Source organism: Oryzias latipes, chromosome 7 (assembly GCF_002234675.1).
Source record: "Oryzias latipes chromosome 7, ASM223467v1".
In the NCBI taxonomy this organism is placed as follows: domain Eukaryota; kingdom Metazoa; phylum Chordata; class Actinopteri; order Beloniformes; family Adrianichthyidae; genus Oryzias; species Oryzias latipes.
Genome location: NC_019865.2, coordinates 31,980,130 through 31,993,560, shown reverse-complemented (window position 1 = coordinate 31,993,560; position 13,431 = coordinate 31,980,130). Strand labels below are relative to the sequence as shown.

General features: G+C 45.7%; 1 protein-coding gene across 1 annotated transcript in view; it reads left to right on the top strand.

Annotated features, from left to right (window-relative positions):
- The window catches only part of plxna3 (plexin A3), a 97,577-nt gene that overhangs the window by 63,674 nt on the left and 20,472 nt on the right, over positions 1-13,431 (top strand). The window contains exons 9-13 of the mRNA XM_023957061.1: positions 1,315-1,438; positions 1,534-1,690; positions 1,766-1,865; positions 1,947-2,061; positions 7,662-7,862. Of these exons, the coding sequence (XP_023812829.1) occupies positions 1,315-1,438; positions 1,534-1,690; positions 1,766-1,865; positions 1,947-2,061; positions 7,662-7,862 (697 nt within the window). The remainder of the gene's footprint in view (positions 1-1,314; positions 1,439-1,533; positions 1,691-1,765; positions 1,866-1,946; positions 2,062-7,661; positions 7,863-13,431) is intronic.

Here is a 13,431-nt window from a genome sequence, read left to right as displayed (position 1 = left end):
CAGAGCAGCCCCACGGAGAAAACAACATGTCATGTCACACAGGAAAAAATGTACAGGAATCACGTCCCGCAGGGCAAAATGCTTTTAAAAGTGTGCAAAAATAATGAGCTTGTCATTTACAATTAAAGATTAAGGAGAACATTCAATTACTGAATAAATACACCAATCAAAAATTCCTAATTCAATCAAATATCATTGTTCATTAGAAGAATTAAAAAACATACAGGGATGTAGGCCCAGTGTCCCACAGTCTGTGTGTCCATAAAGACAAATTTTAACATTATTTACAAAAAATATTGGCATCAAATGTAACCTTTGATGTCCTGTCAATAAGGAACATAATGGTAAAGACCAAGTTGTGCAATACATACATAGAATACGTACACATAACGTTTAGTTTGACGTCTGTTTCGAATACGACTATTCTTTGTTTCTACTATGACGCCGCGATGAAGGGGAAATGTCATACTCAAAACAAAGAAAAATCATATTTAAAACAAAAATGTCAAACATAGTCGTCACAGGAACAGGCTGGATCCAAATGCAGCAAACGCAGCTGAAAGTCCACAAAGCCAAATCAGGGTCAGACAGGCATGAGATCATCAGAGGAGAGACAGGATGGTCAAGATCCAGGGGAGAGTCAGGGCAGACAAACAGAGTCAGAGTCCGGACACAGAAGATCAGCGTTGTATCTGGATACAACACTCGGTAAAGAAAGCAGAGTGGCACGAACAATACTCAGAGCTTAAGCATGCTGTGGTTGATGAATGAATGAGAGTCAGGTGTGCAGCATCCAGGAAGTGGGCGCTAAGGTTGCTGGGAGCTGTAGTGTGGTTAGAACTCAGGAGACAGTTCCTGTCTGTAACCAGAGGGAGAAACAGAGCTCCTACTTCTGACAGTACTGTAAAGTAAAACTATATGTTGTATTCATATAACTTTTGCAAAATTTGTGCAAACTTTGTCTTTATGAATACGTTTCTTATTGACAGATTCTTTACCCATGAATGTCCATCATATAATGAAAAATGTTGAAAAAGTTGTTTGTTAAATCTGACCTTTAATAGGATAACGAAGTTTGAAAAGATTTAACTGATCTTATTTTCACATAAGAAAAACGGTTACATTTACTGGAATTCAGCACCAACTGAAGTGAGTAAAAATGAAAGCACAAGAGCTTTGTTCAGAAAAATGAAAAGCTGGTGTGTTCCTGCAGTAGAGTAGTAGATCTGGTACTTTGGGTCAATTTAAATGTAGGTGAAGACAGGAAAACCTCAGCCGGTTTTCTTTTTCATGCATGACCTTTGACCCTTGCAGGTGCTCCAGAAAGGAGGCGTGCAGCCGGTGGGAGGAGCCTCAGCACTTCAACACGCGCCTGGACCAGTGTGTGCACATCTCAGTCAGCCCGAGCAACATGTCTGTCACGTCCCCGCCAACACAGGTGGAGCACACGTGCACACACACGTGCACACACACGTGCACGCAGGCCAGTCCAAAGCTGTGCAAAAGCCGCTGACGTTCCTGCTGTGTGTCCAGCTGTCTGTCCAAATGCAGAACGTCCCGGCGCTGTCGGGGGGCGTGTCCTGTGTGTTCGAGGACCTGACTGAGACTCTCGGAGAGGTGCTCTCCAAAGGTCAGGTGAAGTGCACCTTGCCGTCATTCAGAGACCTTCCGTCAGACTCGCACACCCACGGTGAGCGGCCCCGCCTCCCCTCCAGCCCGGCTTTGATGCTTGTGCTGATGCTGACTTTCACGTGTTCTTCATCAGAGGAGAAGAGGGTGGTGCAGCTCAGCCTTCGCTCCAAAGAGACCGGACTTCAGTTCATCTCCACCACCATCGTCTACTACAACTGCTCCGTGCTCAGCTCGTGAGTCCACCCCCACCCCGGCGTTCATTGCCTGCACCAGGCCATGTGCCCCGACCAATCAGATGTCTCCCTCTTGATCAGGTGTACGTCCTGCGTCAGCAGTTTGTTTCCCTGCCACTGGTGCAAATATCGTCACATCTGCACCAACAACCTGCAGGACTGCTCCTTCCAGGAGGGGCGGGTCAGCAACATGGAGGTACGACAAAAACGCATGCAGGTTGTTGTTTGAAAATTCAGAGACCGCAGCTTTGGCTGCTAATATGAGCAATTCTATAGAATGATATGATAAAACAATGTCCATATAGAAGGAATCTGGAGATTCACCTCAAAACAGGAAAACATGGATGGAAAAAGCTCTGAGTCCCCACGCAAAAAGGTTTCTCATAGTGAATTATACGGGTTCTTATGCCAACGTTTGTCCCCATGAAGTCATCGTAACTTCCTGCTGCTCTTTAACTTAAAGTCTGAACCATCAAAAATGACCTTCTCTGCTTCCAGACGAGCGCTCTCACAAATAGTTTGGCACACAAAGAAACTCTTTGTCACGTTTTATCTTTTTTTTTTCTGCCTTTTTTCTCTGAACTTCTGCCTGAGGTTTGAAGACATTAAGGACCAAGAATATCATAGGACTATCAAAGTGTCTCTAACATGTGGACGGCACTGTGAGCGGGGGGGACAACCTGTATGATGCTGGTCTCCTCGGTTAGGGTGTAGGAAAATCAGCCTGTGGAGATGTTTGTGAATTTCCAACCTGTGATCACCTGAAAGCTCTTTGTTCACAGTGCTCCAGTGTTTATTAGCCCTAAATGTATTATAACTGTCCATCAGATCATGCATTATTCACCAGTCCTTTCAGCTCGGTGAACACAGACGTTGCACTTGCAGTGTATCATTGTCTCCAAGCTGAGAGGCTCGCCGTTTCTGTAGGAAGGAGCGGCGTTGGAGGTCAGAGCCGCTGCCGCTCTGTCATTACACGCTCGAGTAGACAACAGTAAAGCGGCAGGTCAACAGCCAAGGGCAGAAAGACTGGCACGTTTAAATCTGTCCCTGCTGATGCGTTCAAGGACTCCGTGACCGATGGGATTTCAGAGTGGGCTGCTGAGGACAGAATTGAGGGACAGGCAGAGCTCGGGCGTAAAGGCCAGCATCCTGCTGGAAGAACGCTCCTGATTGGTTTGATGGAAAATCTGAGCTTCTAAATCACTGGAACAAACCCCTGGGTGCTAAAGCGCTCTTACACTTCAAACTGTGACGCACCATCAGAAATCCTAAAGGAGTTAAAAACGCTGTACTACCAGACTTCCACCTTGATCACAGTCAGGCATTTATCGGTTCATCTAAACCAGGGGTCGGGAACCTTTTTGGCCAAGAGAGCCATAAACGCCACATATTTTTAAATGTAATTTCGAAAGAGCCATACAATAATGTAGAGTTTCCCACACTGAGGCACGGAGACTTAACCTCTTTTAAGGTTCTTTATTCTGGTTACTGTAGACCACAACAAACGCCGTAAAATTAATTCAGCAACTCCTTAATCTCTCCTGTCGACACGAGACGAGAGAGAGCGCTTCTACCAACTTTATATTCACCTGCTCCCGCTCCAGCCCTCCCATTTCCCTTATTCGGCCCATAGCTGAACCCCATTGGTCCAAACTACCTAACAACAGGCTGAGCGACAGAACTGAGAGCCAATCAGATCTCTGCTTGATGCGGTCAATGAACTCCAGAACTTATAACGCGGCCCAACAGCCATCCAACTCAGTCCGCGACAATATGTTTAAAACTAAATATACAAATGAATGTGTGCATTTGATGTAATTTCAACATTTTTAAAGTACAATAAGTCTGTGGATTCTTTTTAATAACATGGTTATGCTGTTGCTGATAAATGATGAGTATTTCTCGTGGTAGTTTTGCTGATGGTCTAGTCTGGTTGATACGTGGTGAGTTTCTGCTTCACGCAGGCGTTGAGACTTTAAACGTGATCTTAGGTCTGAATGTTCTGTAGATGTGACAAAGACTGTTCACATGCAGACGGGGAGCCAAACACACACTCACACGCCGCAGTGAGTGACGGGCAGCGGGTTTTACGTTTTTACAATCCCTGCGCGATTCACCTGCTGCCTGTCCCCACAACACCTCAGCCCCACCCCCCTGCTTTCTCCCTCACACATCCCGTCCCCGCATCTGCGCGCTCTTTCTCAGAGACGGGAGCGCGCACTTTTAGGCACGGCAATTCACAGGTTTCCAGTTGGTACAAACTCTGTGAAATTATAGATAATAGTAAACTGATAGCGCTGGCGCAGATTTTTCTCTCCAAGCACCGCTACTATTGCGCGCCTCTTTTTTTTTTTTTTTTTTTTTTTTTTTCGCGCCCGAGAAGGACTGGACTAATGATAAAAAAAGTATAATTAAAGATTTGTCTGCGAGCCACATGTGACCATCAAAAGAGCCATATATGGCTCGCGAGCCATAGGTTCCCGACCCCTGATCTAAACTATAAATAAAATTTTGCAGGAAGCAGCCTATCTGGCGTTTGTCCCTCCCCAGCCCAGATCAGGATGAACTCACATCCCGATCTGCACTCCCCAGGACAGAAACCACAGTAGTGGATCCAGGACTTCATGCAGCCAGTCTGCCTAAGGTCTCCAGACTCCACCCCACAAGTCTTCCAGCAGTTCCTTGGTATCTTGGAGCATCTTGGACTTCCTGTTCGCCAGAACTGGAATGCTGAGGATGCAGGGTTCTTTGAACTGGATGGAGGAGCACATCCTGACCCGTTACAGTCTGTGGACCGAACTGCAGACAAACATTTGCATCATGTAGGCTGTCAAGAAAAGATCAGAGCAGCATTTGCTTTGTTTTTGAATATTGAAGCTCCTGGACGAGGAGCCGGCATCCAGCTGTCTGGATGCTGCAGTAATCGCTGCTGAGTGTCACTGCGCAACGCCGTTACAGACTCTGCTTGGCTAATTAGTCAATGGTAGATGAATAGCCACTTAATTGACACCAAAGTGTCCAATCACAGCAATTAATGTTAATTACCAGGCAATTAGGTGGAGAAAAGAGAGGGAGCTAAGAGGGAAAGAGGAGCTGAGGAGAGAAAGAGGAGGAGATTTCATTATTTTTTCATTTGACCTTTATTCAGGCAGGTTGGAGTCTGTCACAGAGGGAGGGTCTGTTTTTCATCTGTCGGGGAGTTAACGAGGGAAGTCGACAAAGAGAAGCTGCCCTGATGATCGATTCCTCCACAGCTGAGAGATAAAAACACTGTCAGCCGAGAGAGGCGGCGGCAGCAGCCTTTACCTTCATTCATCTTTCCGGTGACAGCGGCAGCTCCACTCATAACTCTTCCCCTCCGTGGAAGCTGCTTTCATGGATCTTTGAGGCTGCAGCCAAACACTTTAATCCTGCAGCAGTGCTGGTCAGAGCTGCGTGGAAAAGACCCGCCGGTCTTTAGTGCTGTTGAGCAACATTTGGATGACGGACTGACCTGACTCTCACTCTTTCCTTTGAAAGCAGAGAAACAGAAACCATAAATCCAACATTTCTCTTAAGTTCAGATTCAAAAACATCCAAACGAGGTATGTAAGTCCAAAAAACGGACATAGATTAAACGAATACATTCGTTTCATCTGTTGAACACCTGGACACCCACACAGAAATGCACAAACGTTTCTCACGCTGGCCATGGAGGTGATCATGTGACTCCACGCCACAGGCCACAGTATGGGTCGCCCCACAGACAAACATAAATCCCATCTAACCTTCATACATGACCCATGTTTGCCAAGGAAAACATGGCAGAGTACAGCTCACACACACCAACCCCAGCCTGGAGAGGGACTTTCAGCCAGTAAATACCAGGAACAACAAATGATACCATGGAGAACACGTTCAGAAAGTTCACTGGGTTTGCTAAAAAATGAAATGAATAAAACTTCCCTGATTAAGTGCCAACTGCTGCACTCAATAACTATTAGTCAGGGAACTCATTTACATGCCGCTGAAATTTAAATAAAGGGCAGTTGCCATGGATACACAGCACCAAGTTTTATGTTACTGGTTCCTTTTTGTGTTTACACACCGAAGGTAAAAAAACAGAAATCGGACAACAGGAAAATATCAGGAAGAAATGTAAAAGTGCTGATCCTGGTTCTCTTCATTGGATTAACCCGTAGTCCCATGCGTTGGTACTCCGGGTTTCTGGGTTGTCTGGGCTCATAGAGAGAAGTGGCTGCGTTTTATGTGTGTCTCACCTCCCTTAAGGCTCGTGCGTCTACCTCATGAAAATGGAACGTACCATGTATGGTCTAATTCCTTCATTTCTAACAGTCAGACTGGAGCACAAACTCACCCCTGAACAGTCAAGGGACGTCCTGTATAATGCAGGGTTTGGGGGGGTCAAAAAGAATGACAAATGTGTCCGACACGCCCGCGTCTCACCTACCTCACCCTTTACCCTTACATGTAGTAGAAGTGTACACTACAATCCGCACCGTGTCCCTGCATGAAGAGTCTTCACCTAACAGGTTTTTCTACCATCTTCAAATTTCCTGCTGGCCCCCCCACAGGTTTAGCCCCCCCCACAGATAGCCCATATCCACCCATAAGGGCAGTTGTGCCTAAGGCTTACCTGTTGTTGGATAAGGGCGTCAGGTGATCCCCTCCACTCCCCACCTGGAAACGCTAAAATGATTGAAACTTGCTTGCTGTGCATGTGAACCGCTGGTTTGAATGTTGTTTCCAGAAAAACCTTCTTGTGTTCTCGATTGTTTATGAGTGCTGGTTGGAAAGCATTGTGCACGTTAGCGCACGAGGGCAGCTGTGTCCCGATGAGAACCCGTCAGCGGTGACGTCAGTGACCGCTCGGCTTTTTGTTCCTCAGGATGTAGTTTGAAACCAGAGCCTGAATTTTAGAACGATGAGAAACGAAACATTTATCTATCTTTCTTCCATTCATTTTCTATCTGCACTCCATCCTGTTGAGTTTGGTGCTGGGAGGGAAAGTGGTGGAGGCTGGTGGGGGTGTTTGAAGCTGTAACCATGGCAACAATGATCCTCTGTGCCTGACAGGCAGCTCTCTGAAAGGTCAGAATTACTGTAAATGAAAATCCAGGAGAAGCATGAGGACATGTTGGAAATGGGGGTGTGAGGACCCCCCCCCCCCCACACACACACACACAGACTGAAAGAGGGACACAGACGAGTGTGCAGATATGGATTTGATAAATATGTAGTCTTTGCTGACAGACTCAGCCTCACACTTGGCCTTTGTCCTAACCACACACGTGCACACACACACACATATGCACACACACACGTGCACACACATGCACAGGCACACACCCCACTTTCTATGATGGAGTCTGCTGTGCCTTGGTCCACTTCCTGTGGAGCTATGGCCTCCAATCAGTCATAATGCAATTAATTACTGTTGTGATGCTCCTTAATGAAGGTTTTCCCACACTGAGGCGCAGTCAGAGCCTGTGAGTGAGGTGGGGGGTTATTCTCTAACAAGTGTCCAGATAAATGAGAAACTATTTTTAATCAGAGCATGTCTTTGGGAGCAGATAGTTCAGGAAGCCTTGATCTTTCTGCAAAATGATGACCTTCAGGGTCAAAGCAGGAGGAAGCAAAAACCTGATGAAGTAAAAACTGATGAATAAGGAATTTAAACTCAGATCTTTTTACCTTGTAGGTGTGTTTCTTTGGGGTCTCATGTAAAATATTCCGGATGAGCTTTCACCTGTTTTGACCCCACCCCCCACCCCCACCCCCTGTCTGTGATTGCAGGGTTGTCCTCAAATCCTCCCCAACACTGACATCCTGGTCCCTGCTGGGATGGTGCGCCCCATCACCCTGCGCGCCCGTAACCTCCCCCAGCCTCAGTCGGGTCAGAAGAACTACGAGTGTGTGTTCAGCATCCAGGGCAAAGTGCAGCGCATCCCCGCCGTGCGCTACAACTCCTCCTGCATCCAGTGCCAGAACACCTCGGTGAGAGTTTCCTACCCAGCATGCTTTTCTGTCCACTCTCTGCTGATCCACCTGATCTGCCTTTTCACCACACGGTTTGTTTCTATGCTCTGTCCTAACCCATAGTTTCTATTTGGGTTTCTGTCTAAATATTTCAATTTAGATTTTTAGAGCTAAAATCTATTTAACTAAACTCCAAAGATGTAGATCTACATCAGGTTGTCATGAGTTTTTTATTAGATGGAGCAGGTAACAAACCAAAAGCTGTTTTAAAAAGTGCAACAACGATGAAGCGACCCCCCCCCCACACACATTGGCCTCATGTGTGTTGTGTTGTCCTTTCTGTTCTTTGCTCTGATGCTGGGGCGGGGAGGCTTTTCGAGATGCGACTTCCTGAAGGTGACAGACAGTGTTTGATGTGAGAAGCAGACCGACACACACTCAGGTTAGCCTACATGTCCTCGTGGGGACATGTAGAGCCAGGCCTCAACTTTCTTTCATGTCCGTAAACATGTTTTGATAGATATTCCAAAAAATATGTCATCTAGGAAGAGATTAAAATAGATTTAGGAGATGAAAATATTGTTTCTGGTTGCAGTTTTTTGCATAGACAAATGTAGCATGAACCAAAGGAAAACCTCAACACAAAGGCGGTGTCCCAGTTCCCTCCCTACCATCTAAAAAGCTATATAGTGCAGGACTATACTTTTAAATACATCGACATATTTGTTATATTGAAAATCGCTCAAACCTAATCCACACTGGTTTTTCATTGAGACTTTTCCAGGTCTCTGGATTTTAGATGTGAAGATTGGGACGGCTCTAAAAAATGCCTAACGCCCTGTATTCTGCTCTGGGTAGTGAGTAGGGAAGGAATTCTGACAAACCGTACTTATATTTTAAATGATCTGAAAAATGATCTGAAAAGTGAAAGATTTTTATATACAATGATTAACACACTAACACTGTGATTGCTCACTGTCTGGTTCAGATTTTTCCTAAAAAGAACAATCAGAACAAAACAGTAAAGCTAATTTTTACCAGCTAGGCTTTCAAACTGTCAGAACAGGGACAGGACGTCCCCCCACCCCCCACAGTGATGACATCACCTGCTCCACAGACAGGCAGCCTTTTAGCTGCAGGTCAGCCTTGGATGAGCGCACGTCACCACTGTTCAGACTGTTCAGGTGCTGATCCTTCTGCTGAGCTGGAGACACTAGAGGGCAGCTGCTGCAGCCTCTGCAACCCCCCCCCCCCCCCCCACCAAACCAGGCAGACCGTCACCAAACATCGTCAGTAACACCAGAAATGGTTACTGTTAAAGCAAGAGGTGCTCTCAGGTCTGAAAAAGACAAACAAACACACAGAAGACTTCTGCTCCGCTCAAGGTCATGAGGGAAATCCTTCTACACGATCTGATCCTCTCTGCATCCAAGACAGGATTTCAGCCATGCTTACTCACGTTCCAGCGCTCATGATTGAAACTGTCCTTACCAGCTGTACTAGTCAAAGAAAGAAAACATTAGTACTCGCATGTGTTTGAGAGGAATCTCCTTGAGTTTATTGTCCTACCCTTGACCCTGACTGGTGGAGACGTGTGTAAACCGCACCGGGTTGATGCAGATAAATGATTCTCCTGTGCTTGGATGACACTCTCCATTTCCAGTCCTGCATAACAACAACAAACACGCACATGCAAACACAGACACACACGAACACACACACTCTCCAAATGTTGACCGTCTGCTCACGCTCATTTCCTGTCCTTCATCTGTCTTCCTGTCGTTTGACGCTGCCCTGAGGAAAGCTCGCACACAAACAAACAAACAAACACACACACACACACACACACACACGGACTTAGTGCTGCTACGGCAGCCACACACAACACACGTGCAGATGGCTGCTGTCCGTCTGTATGTAATTACGTCTGCATTCCCAGTGGAAATTGAGCATTTAGTAAAAGCAGCAGACTCACAAGCACTCACAGCATTTCAGTGGTCTTCATTGATGTGTTTACCTTTACGGTCAAAGCTCCCACAGGAAAGATTACTTTCTCTGATTTGTTTTTTTAACTTTGTAAAAGTTTCTACTTTTCCTGAAACCTTCTGATCATGGACAAACCATTTTTCAGGAACCAATGATGGGCCAAAGATCTGATTTTCTGTGCTTTTGCTTTGTGCAGGAACTGACACTTGCTAAATGATGAAATGGACCAGACTTACCTTTTCATAAATCCTTCCCAAATAGTGGAGCACAAACAAAACCTCACACGGATGCTCCTTCAAAGCTTTCTGAGTCCCAAGTGAGGACAAAGCAACAAAGCCCTCACTGGATCTCTCACTGGTTAACTGATCTTTATTCTTCCTTTTTAATCCCAAAAACGCTGCGTCTCTGCAGAAGTTGGGTAAAAACGTCCATTGACCATCCAGATTATTACGTATTTGTCGAACTACAGGGTCTCTGAAAATCAATTATCATTCTGCAGAAAGTTACCAGCTAAAACCTGCGCAGTACGGAGGGATGCTTTACATCGTTCAGTTATTTGAAGTTTATTTCTTTTAAAGAACACTTTGCAGATACTGAAAGAAATGAAGCTGACACTTCCTGTAAACGCAGAGTTGACATCAGGAGTTGATCAGAAGTCAGTTGTCCGAGGTTCAGGTTGAAGAACATGAACGTCTCAGCTCCTTTTATAATGAACAATAATAATAACACATTTTATTTTTTTAAGGCGCCTTTCTGGGCACTAAAGGTCGCTGCACGGCATGTTTACAGTATTAAAAATACAATAAACAGTTAAAACAGCAACAACAATTTAAATACATACACAATTAATTAAAACAAATATAAAAACATGAAAAGGTCAATGTTAAAGTGAATAGGCCATCTGGAAAAGATGAGTTTTTAGCTTTGATTTGAAATGTGGGAGTGTGTCAGTGTTGCGGAGGTCAGGGGGGAGTGAGTTCCAAAGCCGGGGAGCAGAGCAACTGAATGCCCCACTCCCCATGGTGACAAGACGGGTGGAAGGGACAGAAAACTGGATAGAAGAGGAGTGGAGAGAGCGAGCAGGTGTGGAGATATGAAGGAGGTCAGAGAGATATGGAGGTGCAAGGTTGTGAAAGGCTTTGAATGCGTAGAGCAAGATTTAGAATGGTATGGAATGGGATGGGGGGCCAGTGAAGCTGATGAAGGATAGGTGTGATATGGTTGATGGAGGGAGTGCGTGTGATGATACGAGCAGCTGAATTTTGAACCAGTTGAAGTTTATGGAGGGTTTTTTGTGGGAGACCAAATAGAAAAGAGTTACAGTAGTCCAGGCGGGAAGTAACAAGACTGTGTACGAGGACAGCAGTGGACTGGGGACTGAGGGAGGGCCGGAGACGTTGGATGTTGCGTAGATGGAAGTAGGCTGATCTGGTGACGCTGTTTATGTGAGAAGTGAAAGAGAGACTACTGTCGAGGATGACACCCAAACTCTTTACCTGAGGGGAGGGAGAGATGATGGAGCCGTCAATGGAAAGAGAGAAATGGTTGGTCTGGCTCAGGGTGGATTTGGTGCCTATCAGAAGAAGTTCAGTTTTATTGCTATTGAGTTTTAAAAAGTTTGAGGTGAACCATAATTTGACTTTATTAATGCAGTCAACCAGCACTAATGGAGGCAGTGTGGAGTTGGGTTGGCTGGAAAGATGGAGCTTTGGATCAGCTTTTTGACTGTTTTCTGAGCAGAATTACTGAGAACATTCACCTTTAGAAAACATGATGGCTGGCTGTGGTCTGTCTGTTCAACTCAAGCTTGATGCACAATCAAGAGATGAGCTGGAGCTTGATGGATGAAAGGCTGATGTGGACTGATGGCTGATGGTAAATGAGCTGCCTCCTCCTCCTCCCTTTATTTAAAAGCACACTTCATCATCTCACTCCATCCTCCTCTGCAGCTGCTCCTCAGGGATTCTGCTTCTGATTTTTTGGAACTTCTCTCTGTTTGTCATCCTTCATATTCATTCAATTATTCATCCTCTAAACCTGTTTTGTCCCTTTCGGGACTTGAACCAGGGGCCTTCTTGCTGTGAGTGCTAACCACTGCCCCACATGTGTCAGTCATGTTGCTCAGACTGTTTTCCCACTGAGCTCAGCATCATATTTGACAAAACAGCTACACACAGCTTCATTAAAGTTCCTTAAACCATGGTCCGGATGAATCCTGGAATCTGATTGGCTGCTGGGTGTGCATTAAGAAGTGATAATCCACAGTGATAACCACACGCCTAAAGAAGAAATTCTGGTCACATATCTTAAATGTTTTGGATCCCTGTGCTGGCTTCTTTAAAACAAACTTTATCTTCATCATCCGGACAAAATCAAGCGGTTAGAGGAGAACTTTCTCTCTGATCTGATGCTTTATTCAACCATCGTGACCATCAGCATCGATATATCGCTTTCCTTTGGCGCTGCAGAAGAGGTCCATGCCCGCTCACGTTACCATGACAACGCGCCACACCACGTGACAAAAAGCCGACAAAAGCAATGAATAACAAGAATAAAGGAGTAAAAACTGAATATTTCTTTCTTTTGTGTGTGACCATGGTAAAGGCGGGTTAATGGCCTTTGATGTGTGCATTATTAGAATTAACGCACTTCACGGAAGTAACCGTCCTCCGCTTCACGTCGGATGGTTCAGGCTTCCACGGCGTGTGTTTATTTCTAATGCACCCTTCGTCGGACATTGAACCTTACGCGTGACGCTGGTTTCAGCTTCATCCTGTTTGCTCTCCGCTGGTTTAGCTGAAGGAAGTTTGACAGGATCCAGGAGATCAGCAGCAGAATCTGATGGTGGTGGTGTTTAGGGGAATGTTGTCCACATTACTAGGATGTGAACTTCAGAACGGCGTCTTCTCACAAACGTATAGTAAGGCTCCTGAAGAAACAGAAAGGTCAAAAAAGTGCTTCTGCGTTTGTACCACACGCTGACTGGAGAGGGGTTTCCATGGTAACAGCAGAACCACACAAAAGTCCAGCAGAGCCCACCAACGCAGGAACATTCAAACCCGACAGGTGGGATGCAGGAAACAGACAGGAAGAGGGAGAAGAAGAAAAGCAAAGGATGAAAAAGGATTGGGAGTTGGAATCAACCTGAGCTTTATTGTCCCAGCGGGAAAAGTATTTCCCAGTGAATGAGTCCAAATAACAAGCCAAGTGACACAAAGCATACATCACACAATTACACAGGAGCACTCAGCAGGGCCCAATGAAGTCAAGTGAGGGGCTTTAGAAAAGCACGGAGACGCAGCAGGTCCATGGAGCGGAGCTTCCTGCAGTCCTACATTCTGACCTGCAGCACAAAGCTGTTTCAAAGCTTTTCTAGCTCCTCCCTCCTCCTCCATGTCCTGTCCACCAGGAAGGAGCACAGGTTAGCCAGAGCTTTTCCGTTGTAGAGCATTTTATATTTTAAAGTATTATCTTTTTAGCATGGTAACACACCGGCCCATTGGTTTTGAGGACTTGGTATGAATGTGCTGCTTCTGTCTTCTCTGTCCTGGTCCTCCTCGGTGTTGGACACCTGCAGGTGTTTCCTGCTGTGACACCTTTG